Raw genomic sequence first — 21,516 nt, 5'->3', positions numbered from 1 at the left:
TCACATCTGTATATCCTTGGCTCCGAAGCAGACACCCCAGAGGACTTTGCAATACATTTGCTTTGCAATTATTTGGCTAGTTTGGCATTTAACATAAAGCAGTCCATCCTGCAAACCATTTACTGTTGGCAGGGAATGTATTCATGTAGGAATATAAAGATCTAGACATCTGCCCAGGACTTCAAAGCTAGTCTGTCTAGAAGACCTTTCTAGAACAGACCAATTACAATGCCGAAAAGAAATTAAGGCCACCACAGTCATAATACAAAGAATACTGTGTAAAGGTTGTAAACTAAGAGTTGGGTCCATCTCCAAAAAGAACATAAACAAATTAGAAAGAACACAGTTAGCATTTTTATGCTATCACTTTTTTTTTCCAGGAGAGATTCCTGCAAACAAGCAGAAGAGAGGACTGCCAGGAGAGAATGCAAATGCAGGAGAGAATGAGCTCCTGAGCTCATCTGCTACTTACAGGAATGGCGCAGCTGTCAGAATCCCGAGATGCAAACTCCACGTTGCCCAAGTGAAGGATGCCAGCAAGGATTCGGAAAATTCCCATCTGGTAGGAATCACTAATCCCTGAAAAAATGATGAATAAAATGCTTTGAGTGGAGAGAGAAGTAACGAATCATGAGTCGTGGCTAAAAAATGTTATTAAGAGGAGAAAAACTGCCACTGGTATGTGTGGGATTTTTTCAGAGAAATTGGTATTTCCACATGCTGCTTAGCTCCAATTCTATCAAAACCATTTTATTACCAAATGCAAAGAAGATCCAGAAAAATGAACTATTTAATTTGCTGTTCCAAAATGCTTTCTCAGAGACCTCCAACACTGTACACTGGAAACCCAGCATTTATGTATGTTCATATATGTTCTTTTACACTAGATAGGTGATTACATTGCAATTTAAATATTACCTAAAGGCAATAAAACCATATCAATCCCTGAATCTTTTTAAACACAACCAAATACCAAGAAAATATACCCAGGCAACATGGAAAACATTTGCTAGCATATCACATTTGGGATATGATTATATTTTACTAATTACCTAGCAAAGTGCAGGCTTGTCTGGTGTTTACCATTTCCTTAGCATCATCAATGCCATCAATCACAGGGCTTCCACCTTGCTTTGTATAATGAAAGTAATTTGCATTCCCTGTAAGACAAAAACTAACTCTTTAACACACACCGGTGCAGAAACTCATGGCACATGTGTAAAGCTGTGTAAAGGTTAAGTTGCTCTTGACAGAATCTACGATTTGAAATATCTCAGTATATTCTTTGTCTTCTGGCTCTTAGCATCTGCTTCATCTGAAGAACAACTTTTTCAAGATTTAACAGTGCAAGTAAGTATTCTTAAGCTACGTGTTTCCTATGACAGGCCCTCAAGCATACTCTTTACCTAACGTGGGTTCACACTTCTACACCTGATGAATAATCATTCTTCAAACCTGAGCCAACCAGCTGAGAGGTAGGTGCAGAATTGACAGCACCAGCACTTTGGGGTTATTTGGCAGGTATTATTATGCTATTATTGCATGAGGACATTTAAAAAATGTATCTATTTTGCCCCTGTTATCTTCTCATTTCTCTTTTATAGTCTAGTTAAGTCTATGTGTATTTGTGATCCATTCTGGCTGAGAACTGATAGCCTCATATCATTTGGGAAGAGCAACGGGCTTCACTGAGGGAGCAGTAGTTCTTGGATGTTATATACATTTCTAAAGTTTTTGTGACCATACTTTCAGCTGCAGTAAGATTTCTTTTCTTCTGATCTACTAATGCTTCAAGAAAACTGAAAGGAGTCTGCTCCATGGCTTCTTTAGCTATAATTACATCAGTTCCTCTTTCCCTGAGTCAGTAGGTGTGAATCCTAAATGTGTTAGGATGGTGAAGAAGATTAGAGCAACACTTAAAAAGCAGAAGGATATTTCAGAACTCACCACTGACATACTGTTCAGTCTTCCCACTACACAGCTAACTCTGAAAAACTTTTTTATTTGAAAAATGTCACTTATCAGATTTGTGTGAGTACTGGATCAATAGAAGTGGTAGAATAACTGGTGGTAACAGTGCAAGTCACAGTGTGCAAATACAAAATACTCTGTAAGCTTTTCAGGTGCTTACACCAAAATGAAAAAATTCTCCAGCTGCTGGAGACATGGTAGAAAGGTTTTAGAGGACCAAGAGAAGAGAATTTCACCCTTGCAAGTGGAAAAATACTCTGGAATCTGGACACAGTAAGTCTGCATGATTACAACCACTGTGTATTAGAGTATGTTGAAGAAACAAATCTGATACTTTCATTTTACCTAAACAAACAAACAAACAAACAAACAAACAAACAAAAAAACCCAACAAAGTCTGAGATGTGCCATTCTAATTATTTTCAGTATATCTAGGGCTCAGAAAAGCTCAGAGATACTGCTTTGCACATACATTTGCACAATACAAGGAATGTGAATCTCATACCTAATCGTAGAGTTTTAAATTCAGGTAATGCTGCAGAGGCACAGAGTTGGTAAAAGATGTGGTAATTTCTCTCCTCTTCTGCCTTTAAAAGAAAGAGGTTGATAATATTTCACAAAAAACAAACAGACAAAAAGCTCTAGGTTTAATACATTCTCCAGCACCACAATAGGAGCATGGAAGTCATAAGGAAAAAGGAAGACAACTCATCATCTGCCATTTCCTTCTTTATTATTTTAATCCATTTTCAACAGCAAGAAGCATGCAGACATTTTCACGCTTAAAAAAATGCATGATTTCACTTTTCAGAATTGTAGGTTACTACTAAATATAGATCAGGATTCTATGGGTGAGCGAAATGATCATACTTAAAGGCTTTTCATTTTCCAAAAATAACTAATACCATTTGCTTCAGCATTTATAGTAAGCTGGTGAAGTATCTCTCTTGCCAAGGCAAAGCTGAATTTTAAAATGGAAGACAAACACAGCTCAGAAGGTTATGACTCATGACTAACACCATAATTCTGAACTGAAGGGCACTAAACTTCGTAAATTCAAATCAAAAAGCAGAAAAGAACTCTGCTTTTGCTAAACTGTGTGCAACAAATTTATCTTAGTTTTGAAATGACAGTACTTCGTGTAACACCCTTACACAGTACAAATTGTATTATTTGCTTTATACCTTTAGGCAGCCAGTCAAGAGTAAGTCAGTTTTCACTAAGCTCTAGCTAGACTGGTAAGCAAATATAGAGAGGATACGATGAGAGTTCAAGAGAGATGAAATTACATATTCTGCAAAGTCTGATTTCTAATCATTGTGATAGCAGTGGGTTTTAACAAGAGATTTAAAGTGAGATAAGATGGCAGCTTTACAAACCGCAACAGAGAGCTCTTCCTGAGCATGGGTGTTTCTGTTAGGTTTTGAAGACTAATTTTATAACACTATGGTTAGCACAAACCAACACCTAGTAGTGCACTGAAATTATTCCTAAAATGCACATCTTTTTAAATGTTACTACTATGGATAATTCATATATTGAAGAGCTACTTGGTTTTCCTTCTCCCTTCCCTCTCCACGTGTGCTACAGTGAAAATACTTTACAACCATCTCTTACAAGAGACACCCGATATCAGCAAGCAATGGCTTTTTTAGCATAGTCATATAAATATATACAGTAATATATATAAAGAATATCTTTGCATCAGTATTACCTGAAATACCACTCTTGATTTCTCCAAGAGATAAGTTCTCATGTTAGCACCAATGATTCGATACCTCTTGTCAAAACCAATTTCAATGTATTTCCCAAAGCGACTGCTGTTGTCATTCCTCGTTGTTTTGGCATTTCCAATGGACTGAAAAGAGGGAATTTTGTAAAGGCAAAACAGCTTTTAGAAATGATCATGTCTATTTGATCACCTACATGGCTCACAAACGCATAAAACACTTGTTTGCCCAGTTTTGAAAACAATCAAGAATTTAACAAAGAACAATCTCTGCCTGGTCAGCAATTTACATCCAAATACTGTCATTTCATCGACATGAGATCTGGAGCTGATCTTCTTGTAATGATTTCACTTCCACAGAGTCTAGCTTTCCAGCTAAGTATCATTAATTGCTCTCTGAAATCTTTTAACCACTGCTGATGCCAGACTGGAAATATCACAACTTTGGGACGTGCAAATCACAACATGCTGAATTTCAAAGGAAAGCAGCTTCTCTTCTAAACGAGATCATATTGAAGTCATCATGTAGCAATTCACTTCCAAAAATGCTAAAGATATCTCTACAGCAAAAGGAATTGCACATGGGCAAACTCAGATAGTTATACTGCCTTTATTTGTATGCCACCATGTGTATGCTAACCAGTAACTTAGAAGCACACTTAAAAGAGGCAGAGCTGTATGTTGTAGTTTTCTGGTTCGTGTAGCCATCTATAGGAACTCTGCACTGAAATAAATTTTGAGAAAAGCAAGTGAGAACAAATAGCCACGCTGAGCTCAGTATTCCAAACCTGTAGGCAGAACAGCAGTGAATGTGTAAGCACTAGCAGCGTGTAGCACTGGAAGCTGGGATTAGACTCTGAGAAACCCCATTAGGGCAGCAGCAGCGTGACTGTCCAAGCAGATGTCAAAGTGGTTATCAGACGAATGGTTGCTATAAAGAACAAACTACATCTCTGCAGTTCTAAGAAATACTGAACTCATTCACACTGAATGCATTCAAACTTCATTCCTGTATTTTAAGCTTATTGCCTCCGCGATATATTTTGTTGCTGTAGGTAGCACTGTAACATTACAGTATTTTCAGAAACCAGTTATTACTTTGAAAGGGCCTGTTCCAAAGTCCTAAGCTGTGTACATACAAACAGTCAAGAAAGCCTTTGGTATTACAAAGTCCGCTGACCAGAGTACACAGTAAACTGTACAATTTGCATAGCCACACAGGGTACCAAATAATGAGCAGAGGGTACTTACATAAGGATTTGTTTCAAGACTTGACTATTTCTGCATTTGCAGTTGGTAGAATGTTTATAGCTATTAACTAGAAAACTAATTACTCGAACAGTTGCTAGTAATGCGAGTGGATAATGGTCATTTGATATTACAGTGTTTGGTGGGCAAAGACAATGTGAAATTCTGATGCTAATGGTAGTTTTGACATAGAAATTAAAAAACAAAATTACCTTCTGCTCAACTTTGCAAATTTGAAGTTCAGCATTTCTAAGCTGAATTCTTCCTAACCTATATAGTTTAATTTGTGTTTCTGCTCATTTATCAGCTGAAGAGTTCAGAACACTGATTTTGCTACCCTAGACTCTGTGTACAACTTCATGTTACATAATGCACACTCTAAAGCCTAATTAAAGTTCAAGTGTTAGAAGTTAAAGGGTAACTTTCACCCAATTATAACAACTTTTAAAGTAATTCAAACTTCGGATCTACGCAGGTTCATGAAATCATTACCCCTATACAATAAAATAACAGCACCACCACACCTCAACATAGCCAAGGATGACACGATGCTTACTGTCACGGCTGCAGCAGTGAAAGAAGTACTTTGGGGTTAGTTCACTCGTGCAAAACTGCCATTGCTTCCAAGGGCCCAAGCTGCCTCTGCTGGGTAAGAGCAGCTCAAGGCAAGGCTCAGCAGTCCCGGCTTCTTGCCATCACTGGGCACACTGGTAACTCGACAGCAGAGCTGATCATGATACAGCTCAATATACCCCGCAAACAGTTTGAAAACAGCACAAAGCACCACAAACCAGGCACAATTACCTTGTGACAGAACACACACAATTGTGATGGGGCAGCTATGGTCTGAGTCTCATGAACTCATGCCAGGAGGAAAGAAGAAATAAAAGAGTTCATTTTTTAAAATACCTGAGGAAAAAAACAATGGCAGCATCTTGCATTTCACAACTCACTGTGTGCACTCCATTTGCTCACGTCTGTCCATTCATACTACTTCACTGAGATGCTAAACATCCACCAAGACATCCATCACCCAAAGCATCTTCCTAGGTAGGTTAACATGTACCCTTAGCTTGTGCATGTTCATGAACAAAGCTATTTTTCTTCAGGAATTCCACCAAGCCACCTTCTCTCTCATGAACTATTTCTGATGTAGATTTCCTTAACCTCAGCTACAACTTGAATCTACACGTTGGCAAAGATGTAAAAAATTAGAAAATAACTCAGATGAGCCCAAGAAGTTTTCTGCTTGGCCATGACATCAGAATTATGGCATCTCCTGAGCTTCCTGTAAAACAGGGACTCTGAACAGTAGGGAATTGTATACGTTATCCCACAGTCTGTTGAAAGTAAGTGCATTCCTAAGCCAATGGCTTCGGAACTTGACTACAGTAACACGAAGATCACTGTACAAATGAAACATTATAGTCTGAGCTAATTATTTCCAAATTATGTCTTCTGCCATTTTTCCCCTCCAAAACTGTGTGCATCTCATGTAACTTTGCTTTCTCATCTATCTTCCCTGATGAAATTTTGCTAAAATTGACTATTTGCTTTATTCAATGACTCTCTTCCCCTCACCATATGATCAACCTTTCTCCAATGTGTTCTATGGGTAAGACCAGAAATTTTCATCGATTTTGGAATTTTACACACAAAAACAGCTTCCTTCACTTGCATTGGGCTGGCAGCCTGGAAACTACTGGTGGTTACAAAGAGATTTATAGCAGTATTAATATAAAAATTACTTTGTTATGTGAAATACATTAACAGTAATGTAACATTACCTCATGTCTTCTCTCAACCTTTCATAAATATTACACAAAATAATGACTAAAGCACTTCCTGGTAAATGGCTTAAAAATGAAATTTTAAAACATACTCGGTCCAGCTTTTTTTGATCCCTATAAAAGTAACAATCAATCTCTTTATTGAATGCTTATGTTAGTCACAGAATAATTACTGCAGCAGAAGGGTAGGAGATAGTGCAATAGCTCTCTTACCTCCATTATGGGGTTTGAAGCCAAGACTTTCTCCTCAACATTGGCTTCACTGGCAGATCCACTGACCGTGGCAAAGTACCTCATGGCATACTTGGCAGAAACCGTCTTTCCTGCCCCAGATTCTCCACTTACAATGATTGACTGATTTCGCTCATCTCTGCAACACAAAGACATGCTGATTACTGGCTATTCTCTCAAGCACACGTATGTTTTGTGTCCCCAACTTGGTAACAACCCTTCCGCCATAAAAATTAGCAATACAGCAATAATGTAGAAGAGCGTGGCAGAAGAAGGCTGTTAGCGCTCAAGCTGCCCGAATGGCTAATTGGACTGCTGTTGACCAGGATGCTCACAGAGGATTGCTGCTGCCACTACAGCTCCAACAGCCATCAGAGCTTCTCTACAAACCCTGACTACAGCAAATCACCTGTTACTACTTTAACACTACGTACTCCTGCAGCTACTTCTACCCAGAGTGTGTGGTAAAGCACCCACTAAATTACCAGTGCTCATTTGGAAAGATCATTAATGCCATCTTACAGATAGAGAAATCAACGTTAGAGTCAGCAACAGAAACCTTTCGTCCTTTTAATCTAATCACCAGCTTTCCCCAGAATTGTTCTGAATCTAAAAAGTTCAAGCAGGACTTGACACAAGTAGCAGCTCTGGAGCCAAGGATCCCTTTGTTGTGGAGTCATTTCTACTCATTATTTTTTTTTTAATCCCTACTTTCTACTAAAGCAATTTCCTCTCATCTGAAAGAGGCCTCTATCCATAAACTCCAACTGTATGACTGAAAAACAGATGACAAAATAACTATGACAGAAATCAGCATTTTTATAGCTTGACTCTTCTTAAAATAAAAACCATACAGGATATATAACAAATCTTATATTTCATAATTTTTCATGAATATTTCAAAATCCTCCTATGAGCTGGGTGAGTGTAACTACCTTACATACTGGAAAATGGAGAAAGAAGAAACAAAATTTAGAGAGCTGGGTGAGACCAGAAGTGAAGAGCATAGGCAAACCACACACACAGCACCGTAACTGTAAACGAAAGTTGAGGCACACATGTATGTTCAGACAGCTTATAAGCAGCCTGCACAGCCTCTAAATGCCTGAGTAAGTGCTGAGGCCCTGAGTAAATGCTATGCAGTGGAAGCAAAGAAACATGCAAAAAAAAAAAAAAAAAAAAAAAAAAAAAATCTATTTGTGCTTTCTGTAGCTTGAAGGTCTTCCAGGTGGTGCTGGGTTCCACTCTGACATCTTCAAAACAAGGTGCTGTTGAAATTAGGAAGCTCAATTACAGATCACATAGTTACTCTCAAGCTGTTATGCCTCTTCAAAAACATCCCTAAGCACCCAGACAATAGCACAACCCCAGTACCCACTTCATGCTTCACAGAGAAGCAGGCTGAAGGCAGCTCCTGGTTATATCTGGCATCTGTGGGAGAGCCAAGGTGTGATTCATTTAACCAAAGGAAGTCATCGGCTAAAGCAGGTTTTTCACATTTTGGTAAAAGGAAATGGTTGGGTGCTGCTTTAAATGTAATATGAAAGTGTTAAGGAGATCAAAGCAACCTAATTTTATGTTTTAAACTTCCATTTATGAGAGGTGCACAGCTACAGCTACACAGCACAGCTCACACATTAGCATACATCAAGCTGTCAGTCTCGGTGGGAGAAGTTGTGGGAAAGCATAACTACTGAGCTTGATTCCAGGCTGCAGATAGCCCAAGTCAGGCATGCAGCACTGCCAGAGATGAGGAAGTCAGAACATCTGCCTGGTGAGACAGCTCCTTCAGAAAAGCCACCAAGCCTGCTGCATGCACCCGAGTTGAGGCCTGTAGTGGTGGGACTGCTAGCAGCAGGGATGAAGATTTCCATTAGGGAAAGGAACAAGAAAAGCTCTGCCTCTTCCTTACTCCCTGAGCCCAGCTAAGGTAGAAGCACACACCCGTGGCTCTGCACATTGGGAGCCAGCACGACTCACGACAAAGTGTACATCCAAAAAGGGATGCAGAAGGACATGGGAGAAGTCCAGCCAACAACATGGCATTTAGGCTTCAATGGGGCAAATGACCATTAACAATTTTCACACAGACAATGTGTCCCTGCAATGAGTCAAAGCCAGAATCATTTCTTCACAGGACTGGCAGTTTTTCTTTTCCCACTGCTCTTTAATGCAGAAAAAAAAAACCAAACCAGCACACCACTATAAAATCAGAAACTTCTGGTACAATTTCAGGATCTGACTAACACAGGAGATCAGCAATGACATAAGAAGCTCTTAATTTGTGGATCAGCTCTGTTTCATATATTACATATCATTAAATATATGAAGACTCATGAAGCTATGAAATGGATCCTCTGATGCTCGCGGATATTTTTAACCTAGCTCCTGAGGTACAGAATGCTTCCACAAAACAAAGTAATGAAACCTCAGTTCTGCAGACTTCTAACAAAACTGTCAACAAAAAACACACTGTGCTGCCAACGGAGGAGCATCAAAACAAATATGTCTTGTTCTAACTGTCACATCCCTTAAGGATCTGTTCCAAAAGTTGAGGAATCCCACATTAGTTCCATCCACTGCTCCAGCTGCAAGACCTGAGGGCATACATGATGAATGTGGTAGGATTGGATATACACAGCTTATTACCATTATTCTAGAAATACTTAATTATCAGGTGATAGCAAAATTATCAGGTGATTTTACACAAAAATCTTCTGTAGCAATTCTGAAATAGGATCCTCAGGTTAAGGGCACAAGCAGGAAACCAGTAACATAAACATTTTATCCAAGCAAGTCATGGTAACTGTTCCATCCTTCTGTTTACCAAGACAAACTGATGCACTACTACTCATATATAGAAAAAAGGGCTTCATTTTCAAGCACAAATCCACACCTATGCCTCATCCTGCAGCATTTCCAAACCTACCAGTACAGAATTGTCAGTCACTGCTCCATCTCTCTTCATCCAACAGCTAATTCCAACGGAGACATCTGCTGCCCAGCCTAGTGAGTATTAAAATCTGCCTAACATTGCCCGGAGGCCCTTGTTATTTCAATCCATCCAAATACTGAAATAACAGAACCAAGCAATGTGCACTGCTTCTTTCTTTGCACAACAGGCATTACACTTTTTAAAGAAGGTGGGAAAATTAGCAGAAATCAAACAGAATTAGTTAAAACTAAGCCAGAGGTCAGATCATCTAGCACATATGTGTGAGCGTGCAAAGCACACCCAGTTCTGGTCTGATGCGTGGGCATTCAGGAACAGCAGGAAAGCAAGTGCCACTTCAGAGGACTACAGGAGGGCCTCCCATGTTTGCAAATACAGTAAAGAAAAATGAGGTTGAAGCAATTTCTCTTTAAGAATACTGTTGCTGATTAGCCTGGAGTTTCCCCTCCCCACATCTCAGGATATGAAGGTTTGTTCTTCTCCATGGCACTCACGCACGTTCTCCTAACAGAGGAACCATTATGTTCTTATGGAAGTACATACACACACCGTTTTTATAAATTGGCCTAGAGAAGATGTAGCAGCAGCTCCCTGGCACACGGAGCCAGCCATCTAGCCTGCAATGAATACTGTGTTTGCAGAAGCTATGGCAGTCATGAGAAACAAAGGCCTCTCTCACCCCGCCTGCAGCCAGAGCTCCATGCACGCTCAGACCGCTCTTGTCTTCACAAGTGCATTAGTCCATTGTTCTGATTTAACACACTGGAGTTCCCATCCTCTAGCACATTATTCTTCCTGCTTTTTGGCAAAATGCCCACCATCGCTGCTGACATCTGGAGAAGGTGCAAGGACAGTGCCGTGCAGCATCCACAGTGCAGGCAGTGGGGTGAGATGCTACTACCACAGCCCAAGGAAACGCCTGGCACGTGGCTGCCCTACCACTGGCAGCTGGACACTTTGGCACCAGGGAAGGAAGGTGGGTAGGCCTCCCCAGCAGCTCTGCAGAGAGGGCTTCATATCATTAAGCCTTAAAGAAACAAAATGCCATGTATTTTGGAGAGAAAATACCTGCTAACATATAATTGAAATGTATTGGACAGGCACAAAATGATGGGAGAGTATATGCCAGTTTGGTGCAAATGATGGTCAGCCTAATATAGAACCTCTGCTTATGCTAAATTATTTCATTATCAGTCCGTATTAAAACAAACAAACAAAAACTAAAAGAGAAAATACAAAAAACATTTGAGTTCTTCAGAGACAGAAATGACAATTTTGCAGTTAAATCCTCAACCTCTGACCTGGCATTTCGAGCACGTAAGATGTCACCAGTCAGAAAAGAAGCTACAATTAGAACTTACAGCCAATAAAACACGTAAGCAGGGCAATAGCGTTATGTGTGGCACCACTTGCTGCCTGATGACACAACCTATTATCTGCGCAATACTTCTTCATCTCCCTGCTAGGCATAAAGCACATAATTAGATGATGATCTTAAAATGAAGATTACTTCTGAATGGATGGAACTTTTTTCCTGATGCTTTTACAAAGAGAAAAGAAGAAGAGCAAGCTGGGAGATGAGAAGCTGTAGGAGTCCTCTTTCACCCAAAGGTGGATGATGGTCACATCCTATGATGCAGAACTCTGCTACAGTGATGCGATGCTATGCTGAGCTATCGGCAGGTGTTCAATCACAGCAGACTGGAACAGATTGACAGTGACTAATTTACCATTCGTGGAAACATGAAGCATTACGCTCAGGCATCGGTCAGGAACACAATCAGCTTCTGGCATTTCTCAACAGAGCACAAGAATAAGAACGACAAAAAAACCCACACAAAACAACTCAGGGTTTAAGATGATAGGCCTGGTCATTTCACAGCCAAAAGGAGAGTGCTGAGATTGCTCCCAGTAACACGGCACTTGATTCAGAAATCTTCCACAGTCCTTCACTCGGGACTATACTTAAAGAATCACGTAATAATAATAGCTATTTCCTGTCAAATAGAAGAGTGGCACATCGTGGAATAAAAACCTAATAATGAAACGAGTGTTATCTATCTCAAAAATGATGTCTAATTTTGAAAGGCAATATTCAGACACTGTAGCCAAGCTATACACAGCTCCACTCTGTGACAAGTAATGGTCACAGAATGAGCAATAAGTGTCACTCACCATGAATTTTTCATCACCATAACTCCAGGAAAAGACAGAAAAAGATCTGTGCATCGGCTGGTTAATTTTGAAGAGTTTTGCTCTCCTACAAAGTCCTGTTGACAGGCAATATGTTTATGTGGAATCTCACTGTCCAAGTGCCCAAACAGAACAGATAGAAACTTACCTAACTCCTGCAAGCTTCAGATCACAGCCTACATTCCAGTAGGTGGGGTTTTTTGTGTGCTTTCAAAAAGCATTGTAAAATTCAAAACTGAAGATAACTTCAGCTCAAAGGGGACTCAGCACTGCAATAAAGAGGGCTGCAAAGTGACTTGAAATACCTTACTTGCAAAGGAGGGTTTTGCAGAATGCTAATGAAATAACAGTGCAAAAGAAACCAAGTGGTCTGAAAAAAATAATCATGCTTTCAAGACATGAAAAAACCTTTGTTGAAGACGTGCATACACCTTAGGGCAATACATTTAATAGCACTGACTACCATTAACTTTAAATGGTGTATATCATAGAAATCTAAGAGAGAGGCTTTTAAAAGGGCTCAGAAAGATGGAAATTCTACTCTGAGTTGCAGCTGTCAGCCTCAGTGGAAACAAGAGTAACACTGCCACTGGGCTCCTCTACTGTGTACACAGTGCTGCTAAAATACTAATCATTGCTAACCATCTTTATCCAAGGCAATTTCTAACAATTTCAGTTGACCAATGGAAAACCTGAGGAAAAAAAAAAAGGAAAAAGTGCAAGAAAATAAACATTAACGTTATTAAAGGCAGAGTTGCCAATTCTCAAACAATTTTACTTCCTTAAGATCTCCGTACCTTCGAAAGCTGCTTCCCACATAAAAAAAAACAACACAAAACCAACAACTTACTGCATTATAGCCATTACTTCATAGCACACTGTTCAAACATCAGAGTGAGCAAGACATATAGACTGAAAAACCTCTACCAATCTCTTTGTTTACCTTTTTCTTCTATACAATACCAAAAGAAAGTCCCTCTTGGAAACAGGAACACTAAAACAGCTAAAAACCCATCAACACATATTTCAGATGGGATTAAAGAAGCTCAGAGCTACTCAGTTTAATCATCAAAGCACAACATTGTTTTCATGTTTAATTCCTTCCTATGACTGATGCATAAGATGTATCACTTGATCTTTCAGACTCGGAACTCTCAGGCAAATAATGTCAAATAGATGCATATAGGGACACACAACACATAAACATCTGCTTGGGAAAACCAACAAGAGCAGTACAGAATCACTGACGTCAGCTTCAATATTCATATCAATCCATCCTTACCCAAGCCATCAACATCTCCACGTGGAAAATGTACATCATCAACAGCTGATTTTAAAAGATTTTGATAGGGACTTCAAACACTTGTCCGCCGTGCACTACTTCAAAGCTGAGCTGTCTCAGTGCCATCTAACATAGACGAGACTGGCAAGAGAGATCAGACTGAGACCTCCTCAGCTTAAGTAGAAAGACCAAATAACAGAATGATTTGATAAAAGGAGCATTAGGGCTTACTGTGCCTTTCACTCCAAATCATCTACGTCTGCTAGAATCGAGGACACTGCCAAGGTGCTGTTTTTACAGAAGCTTCTTTTCAGCATGGTTTGAGAGGAGATGGCCTGAAGGCGGACGGAGCTTAATTAAATCTACTGCTTTTTTTTTTTTTCTGTGCGTGTCTGTGTGGAATAGATACTGGTTTCTTGTTGTCCTTAAGAGTAACAAGCTGAGTAATGACCAAGGGCGCCATCCCCATGTCATATGACAGTTTCATTTTTTATTTAAATGAACACTGCACAAACTGCTGTTCAAGGCCCGATCCTGCAATCTGTAAACATCCAGATCTCCTACTGCTTCAGCACAACACCAGGAACATAACGAATAGCTTTTATTTAATCCAACAGCGACAGTCTGGTCCACTTGATCTCAGTGTTGTTCTTATGCAGTAATTGTGCAGTAATGGAGTAGATTAGTAAGCTTGAAATCGCTTAAGATTTTTCAAAACAGTGAACTCTGACCAAGGAAAGTTAGCAATTAACCTGATGCGAAGTCCCTGGGAAGGAACCTGTGACTCAGGGAACATTTGGGGCAGATTCTGTTCTAAGTGTGCACATGTAATTACCACTAACATCAACGTGAGTCGTGTCCATCAATGAAAGGAACTCCAGTTTGCTTTCTGAGTGCCACATCATCCCACAGCTGAACTACAGCACCAGGAAAAACAACTCAGGAGAATAACTTCAAAAGGAATGACACTGATGAAAAGTCAGACAGGATTCACTCGGAAAGGCTGGCATGTCTGAATCCTCACAGTACTTCTATTAGCTACAGCTACTCCAAGAGTCAAATGATTAAATAGGCACCAACATAAAATTAGTTTGAGACTTTTTACCTTGTTACGCCGATTTTCAAACAGTGCTAGAATACATGTACTTATGTACAGCTCACGTGATTGTCTCCAGCAAAGAACTGTAAGACTAAGTCAAGTATATGAGAGCATGACTAAACAAATATATTTATTAAAGATCAATTTCCTCCCACAAGGCAGCTATATAAAAAGAAAAAAGAGCCCAGAAAATTTTACAAATAACTTTCTCATTGGTAAGATGAAGTAAAACAACTTTATGGAACACAGTGAGAACAGAACCACCATGAAAGTGCTAAATAATGTAACCACTTCATTGATGTTCCCAAGTAACTTCAAAGTGTCAGTGTTATGGGAACAGAGAAATACATCCAACATTCCACCCATTACAAACAGCTTCTTCCAGCTTTGTTTGTGCTGGAATAATCACCAGCACAGAAGATTGCAAACACCTTGTGAAATCCATCCGCTTTCATCAGCTATTGGTGTAAAGCAAGAGTTCTCTGCAAGATGGATTTTTTTCTGACCTTCACAGAAAGCAGCTTCAAGAACTTACTAAGAAATTTAGGAAGGAACTTCCCAGCCCCAGTAGGCTAAAGGGAGCACAGTTTGCAAAGGACACCAGGGGTGTGACCAGAAAACAGAAGGACGAATCTGTGGTATAAAACACATTGTCTCACAACACAGGTCATCTCATCTGAAGACTTACCAAGTACATCTCACTCCAATAATCTAAATTACAACATTTTCTCAAATGTCAGCAATGGCAAATCTGAAACCAAAATATATCCATGTTTCCTAGAATGCCCCATTTTCTTCAGCATAAAGAGTGGCTTTGAAGAGAGATAAGGCTATTGCTCCCACTATGCTGTTGGGCCTAACAAAAGTGTGCACAGGTGAAGGACACAGTATACACCCACGCATTTCTCTAAGGAAGTTGTAGACAGAAATGTGGTAACCTTGGTCACAATGCCCTTTCGGTAGGGAACTGCAAACAGAGCTCATAACAAGTTATTGCAGCTGTAAAACCCACGTGCTTTGGAGGTTTACCACAGCTCCATGCAATACACTCAGCTTCACCTGTGCACATGGGCGTTGTGTGGCAGCAAAAGCCGCATGTGCTGAGCAGCTCCTGCTCACCATGAAGGCCCCACACTCAGCCCAGGGTGCACTGTCTGTCCAGAACCACTGGAGAAGCTGGCAGCTCTGTAAGCCCTGGATTTGCTTTTCCACCAGAAGTAATTTAACCGTTCAATAAACAAACAAGAATTCATCCGGCAGTTTTCCAATGCTCTCCGATGAACAGAGAACAGGCGCAGCTTTGGAGGTGCCAGGCTGGAGCCTGCCTCGGTGTTTTGCCCTTCACTAACCTTCTGAACAAGCTATTTTCATCACAACAACTTTTGCAGCCCTAAATAAGTTCTATTATCCCCCTGACTTCTGGATTAGGCTCTCTGGCCTGCTTTATGGGAAAAGCGCCCTGGTTCTGCATTCCCACTTTCCAGTGCTTCCAAGAGCCCAGAGAAAGCTCACACTCCCTGTGCTTGGCCCGCTGAACCCAGCTCCTTGTGAGGCCTTCTCCTGGGGGACAAGATTCCCCTGCGCCCAGCCAGCACTGACAAATGCCAGCCGAACTCAGGAAACCCTTCTCCCTCATTGTGAAATGGTTTCCTTCTCTCAGTGCCCTTCTGTGTTTGGACATGGCTCCTGCTTCCTGCAGAGTCACGTCATCCCCATGTTCCCACTGGTGAAGCCTGCAGACTGACCTATGTTGGCACATCCCAAAAGGTGTGGCCTGACACAGATAATTACTTCTTCCACCCTTAGAAGTCTGTTGTGTGGGTTAACATGCCAACTTTTGTATAACGCCCAGAACGTGCAAAGTGCTCTATCAGTGCTAGGGACTGTTAGTAGAGACTAAAGGGCTCTGAACTTGGCAACGTGATGAGAGGAAAAGGTTAAAAAGAAAAAGTTATTATCAGTGCTATTCCCCAGTAGGAACAGCAGCCTGTCCTACCTGCATGCCCTGTACCCATCAGTTGATTTTGACTATCTGGATCTAATGTGCTCTGACTGGAAACATCCCAGTCCTTGCAGGAGCCATGTTGAACAATTCAGAGATGCGTCCAGTTGCAACTTGAGTCACAACAACTTGCAGTGTCTAATCAGTAAATTCATTCTTAGAAAAAGACTTAATTGTAATGGGCATGAAGCATTAGTGCAGCAAAACCATGCTCTTCAGCCACATTTCTCAACATATCTCCAGTTTGACTGTTTCATAAACATAACAGTCTTTCTTCTTGACATCCTGTTCTGCCACTGGACAAAAGGATCTGAGCAGAGGACTGGGAGCTGGAAGCTCAGTGTTGGGAACCAGCTCTTAATGGCAGAGGCATGGCATGTCTCTGCCTCAGCTTTTCTACTATACAAGCAGAAAATGATATACTGGCATCAGAGACAGACACAAAACACAGCTCTTGACTGTACAAACACCAAAAGGTGAAAAGATAATGAATTGATGGTAGTGTCTCTCGACACATACAAATGAAGAAAACTGAGGTCAGCACATGCTGAAAAATCATGACAGATTGCACACCAGAGGAGCACAAAGATGAGCCAGCACTATGGGAGTGATTTATCTAGGGATTAGTCAGAGGTCACTCCAGTAATAGTTTACTAAAGCTCATTGCCTAGCTACCAGCAGGACACCTCACATGAACCCTAGCTTCCAGCTATGGCCATGATTAACCCTTTTGTTGCCTAAAAGTAATCACTGCTCAAACAGGTAGGTCCTTGATATTATGTCAGCTTGAGTACTGCATCTGTTGCCTTGTATTCAGTACCATAAAATGCCAGACCTGAAGTATAAGGGTTAATTCCTTACTCCAAATTCATCAGTTTGCATCAGAAAGGACAATTTCCCTTTTCATTCTAATTTTAACAGCAGAGCCCCAGAAGAACTAGGTAAGTATTTCATGTGGAAAAGTAATGTGTCACAGCCATGTGTCAAAGCAGGCTGCTGTATGCCTGCACAGTGCCTACCAGGGAACGCTCTCACTTCGTAACCACATCCGTGATGTGTTGTTCATCATCTCCCTTACCACTTCTGGAAGGGGTGAACAGAGAACTCATTAATGAGATACTGGGAAGCAAAGCAGCAGCTGATCAAACGCACATTTTTATAACAGGACATCAACTTGAGATGCCTGTGATAATGGGAGGCTGTCAGTCAAGATGCTTTCAAAACACCTACTCAACAGCTCACCAAGCTTCCTTCCTAACAAAAAGTGATATAAAAAATCTTCATGTAGCTGAGAGCCATCAGATGCATGCCACATATCTACAAAACAGGGAGGCAACCTGCTTATTAAAGGTAATTTAATGAAGAAGATCCACACTAACATTGAATAAATCATTATGTTTTGTCCAAGCAGAAAAAGCAAAACGCTGCAGACTGACAGTATTGCTTTCCATTCCAGAACTCATTGAGTTCCATACAAATCTCACCAGTACGTAATGTCTGTTTGCAGACATTATTCTCAACTTGCACTCTGAGCAGACAACTTCACTGTATCTGTCATCAACCGCAGTAAGAACAAAACAAAATAGGTCAACTAAGTTCTGATGAAAATATACATTATCTTAATTATGTAATATGCCCTTACTACACAGGAGAAGGAATCCCATGTAAGAGTGGTTTAGAACATCTTTCCCTAATAGTGTGAGAAAATAAATAATCGTAAGTCTCATGTAGTAATGCAGTTCTTAGCAGTTTCAAGAGTATAACCATAAACATTTCCTCTCATCATGAGCCACAGGTTTAAAACTGGAGGCTTCTACCAAACACTGAAAAGAAACTGAAAGGAAAGCTACACATGCTGATGGTTGATTCCTAATGAAGCTGTAATGCTTTCAAAAAATAAAAATAAATTAGGAAACTTATAAACTAATGCTATGCCTCAGTTTTCAGAGTTACCAACTGTGAAGAATGAATATTTTTTGTTAAAAAATTGGAAATGCTGACTTATAAAAGTGGTATGCACTGTAGTTCAAAGAGTTCAACACACACAAGCACTTACATGCAGATATTATGGTTTACATTTCAGAGGAAAAAAAGAAGTAAGCACTTCAATAATATTTTACTTCCTTTTAATTTGCTAGCCTTCCTTAAAAGTTGTCCAAAACCTCTCTGAGTTTGCTCAAATAAAGCAAGCTATCCATGGAAGTCACATAACATACATCCACACACTGGCTACCTATGATCTAAAATGAATGAATAATTAATAGAAATTGAAATACAAGACATGCAGACAAAGGCAAGTCCACAGTCTCATAAAAAGTTATCAATAAAAAGACATGGTCAAACTTTACAGATGTGTGAGCACTACTGACAGTGTGCCCTAAGAACAGCCCCAAATAGCCACTCAGCTACACTGCAGACTGCCCAGAAACCTGGCTCTGCTGGAAAAAGGAAAAGAAATAAAAATCCAAAATAAGAGTATTATTATCCCAAAAAGTTATATACATTTTCCTGAGCTAAACTAATGATAATCAGTTATCTGTCAGCCAACTGTGGATAAAGAGCCAGGCTGCTTTTAACTAATCATTCATATTTTTGCAGTGTACATACTGAAGACACAATGCAAATCCTTAGTTTACTACGACTAGCTTTCAGGGGTCATTTTGTTTGGCTAAAGATCTCAGAAATCACGTAGTATAACCAAACACAAGGAAAGAGTTTCTCAGTCGCAGTGAAGGAAGTAATGAAGCTGGCAAGAACAAACCCTAAATCATTACATTATAAACAACAAGAATTAAGGAGTAAATACTCATGTGTTGAAGCTTTATGGATAGGAGCATCATGACTAATTATTCCAGTGATCATTTAAACAGGGAATTAAGACAGATTAGAAGCAACAGTAAAATAAATCTCAGCAATATATGCATGAACACAGATAATTACCATAAACATAGCTACCATATGAATATTTGATGTAATTATTAAATCGTTAGTAAAGGTCAGATACAATCTGATTTTTGCTTTTAAATGACCAGCAGACGAACTGTAGATCTTCAAATTCTTTTTTCTTTTAATTTTGTAATTCAGGAGTAAAAGGTCACTCATCCAGATGCAGAAATTATCATTGATTTTAAAGGGTAAGAAGCAACAAAGGAACCAAAAATAGCACTAGAAAACATTATTCAACTAGCAAACACTCAGCAAGTCCAAACAGAAGAAATCCTTACAAACAAACAAAAATAGAAAGAAAAGAAACAATAAGGAAATAAATAATGGAGTTGTTACTTAAGTCTTGAGGAACAGAGAGAAAAGGAAATAAACATTTGGAAACTAAATAAAAAGTGAAACAGTTACTTTAATGTAGAAGAACTGTAAGACTTCTCTTTGTATGGTCAGGTTTCATTATGCACCTATGAAAGCAATGACATCTATTCATAAAAGAGTAACGAAGTGTCTATAACATGCTGTAGGCACACAAAGGAAGTAATTCATTAACGTTAAAAGATTATTTAAGATCATTTCCATGCTTATATAACTTCTCATCGTTTGTTTCAAAAGGAACTTCCACATCTTATTTGTTATTATTCAGCAGCACAGAACTGCTGGAGGGAGCATCCAGAGCTGAAGAGCAGGCAATTAACACAAAAAGAAAGAACCACAGGAGAAACTATTGCCAAATCTCAGCCCTCTGAATCTTCGTCTGATGTCAGAGAAGGAAATAGCAGATAGTGCAGATGGTAGTAGATAGAAATCTTCACTGCACGGCAGGATCTTGAATTTTCTGAGCAGGTAAGTGGTACATCCCCCCAGTGCTGAAAAGCAGCCTGTGGAGAGAGATCGCCTTCCAGCCTCCCACTGATCAGTGCTACGAACAAAAGTTATGGATGTTTGGATTACATCCCCCACTGCCATATAAATGCAGGTGTGTCCTGTGCCTCAGATGTAAAGTATGCCTACCACATTCTTATTTCATAGAGCGTTTAGAGGGACTTGACCAGCAATAGTAGAACGATGCAGATCTAGGTTAAAAAAGCCACAATGTACAAATATGACTGTCATGACACACAGTTTTGCCTTCATATTTCCATACAAGATTATGTGTCTTTTTTCTCCTTAGCAGTAGGAAAGTAAGGGGAGTATCTCTGCTGTACAATGCGAGCGTGTGGTATTTCTGAAACCACCTATTTTGCAATTACCCCACATCAGGAAATGTTGCACTGTATGTATCTCCTTTTAAAATTATCTATTACGTGAGCATTAAGTGGATCACTGTACTCACACAACTGACTTCACAGTGTATGGAGGATTTTCTTCACTCTAGCTCTCATACAAATTCTTTAATGAAAAGGTAGCTAATTGCAAAGCTGAACATTTTATCATTTTCAGCCCATATCTACTTTCCTCCCCCTTCTGCAGTAGAGCTTGAGGTCCACTACAGTTAATTCAAAGATCTGTTGCTATTTTACCAGGTTAATTTGATCACAGGCTATATTATCAACAAGGAAAACTGTATGGATAGCTTGTAGCTCAACAGTGAGGATACCGGTGACCATTTTGCTAACTAAAGACCATGTGGTATCCCCTAAAAGGCTCATTCTAGAAACTAAATATTTCAAAAAGCTTCTCAAATTGACAAGTTACTCGGGTGAAGGGGAAGAACAGTTTCTAACAACAACTTTCCTTGAGTGACAAGTTTGTTTTCATGCAACAGTTGAGGAAATGAGGACTTCCTGCACAGCTGTTACACTGGCCTTAGAGACGCTGTTTTGGGGCACTCTCGGTGCGTTCAGTCCTTTCCTCCCTCTTAACTCTGGTCAGTAGCAGTCAAAAGCAGATTACATTGTTGGGATTCTGCTGATACAACCAGCAGTCTGTAATAGCATTCATAACCCAGTGATTTTTCTTTCTGTTGTCAGTCTCATATACAAATATAAAACAGTTAAGAATCTTGCATTTTTCTCTTTAAAAACTCACCAATGATTAAAAAGTATCTCCACAGCTTGCTAATCAAATTAAAACTA

General features: G+C 39.8%; 1 protein-coding gene across 26 annotated transcripts in view; it reads right to left on the bottom strand.

Moving 5' to 3' along the window:
- The window catches only part of MYO5A (myosin VA), a 97,727-nt gene that overhangs the window by 48,434 nt on the left and 27,777 nt on the right, over positions 1-21,516 (bottom strand). For 25 of the 26 annotated variants that reach the window (XM_046898931.1, XM_046898932.1, XM_046898934.1 and 22 more), the window contains exons 5-9: positions 6,952-7,108; positions 3,686-3,829; positions 2,477-2,558; positions 1,053-1,160; positions 473-579 (exon numbers count right to left, since the gene is read on the bottom strand). In XM_046898931.1, coding sequence (XP_046754887.1) covers positions 473-579; positions 1,053-1,160; positions 2,477-2,558; positions 3,686-3,829; positions 6,952-7,108 — 598 coding nt within the window. Of the gene's footprint in view, positions 1-472; positions 580-1,052; positions 1,161-2,476; positions 2,559-3,685; positions 3,830-5,752; positions 6,896-6,951; positions 7,109-21,516 lie in introns of those variants that run through there. The other variant, XM_046898936.1, reaches the window with a different exon arrangement.

Source organism: Gallus gallus, chromosome 10 (genome assembly GCF_016699485.2).
Source record: "Gallus gallus isolate bGalGal1 chromosome 10, bGalGal1.mat.broiler.GRCg7b, whole genome shotgun sequence".
In the NCBI taxonomy this organism is placed as follows: Eukaryota; Metazoa; Chordata; class Aves; order Galliformes; family Phasianidae; genus Gallus; species Gallus gallus.
Note: the sequence above shows the minus strand (reverse complement) of the source record. Positions and strands in the feature narration are given on the sequence as shown.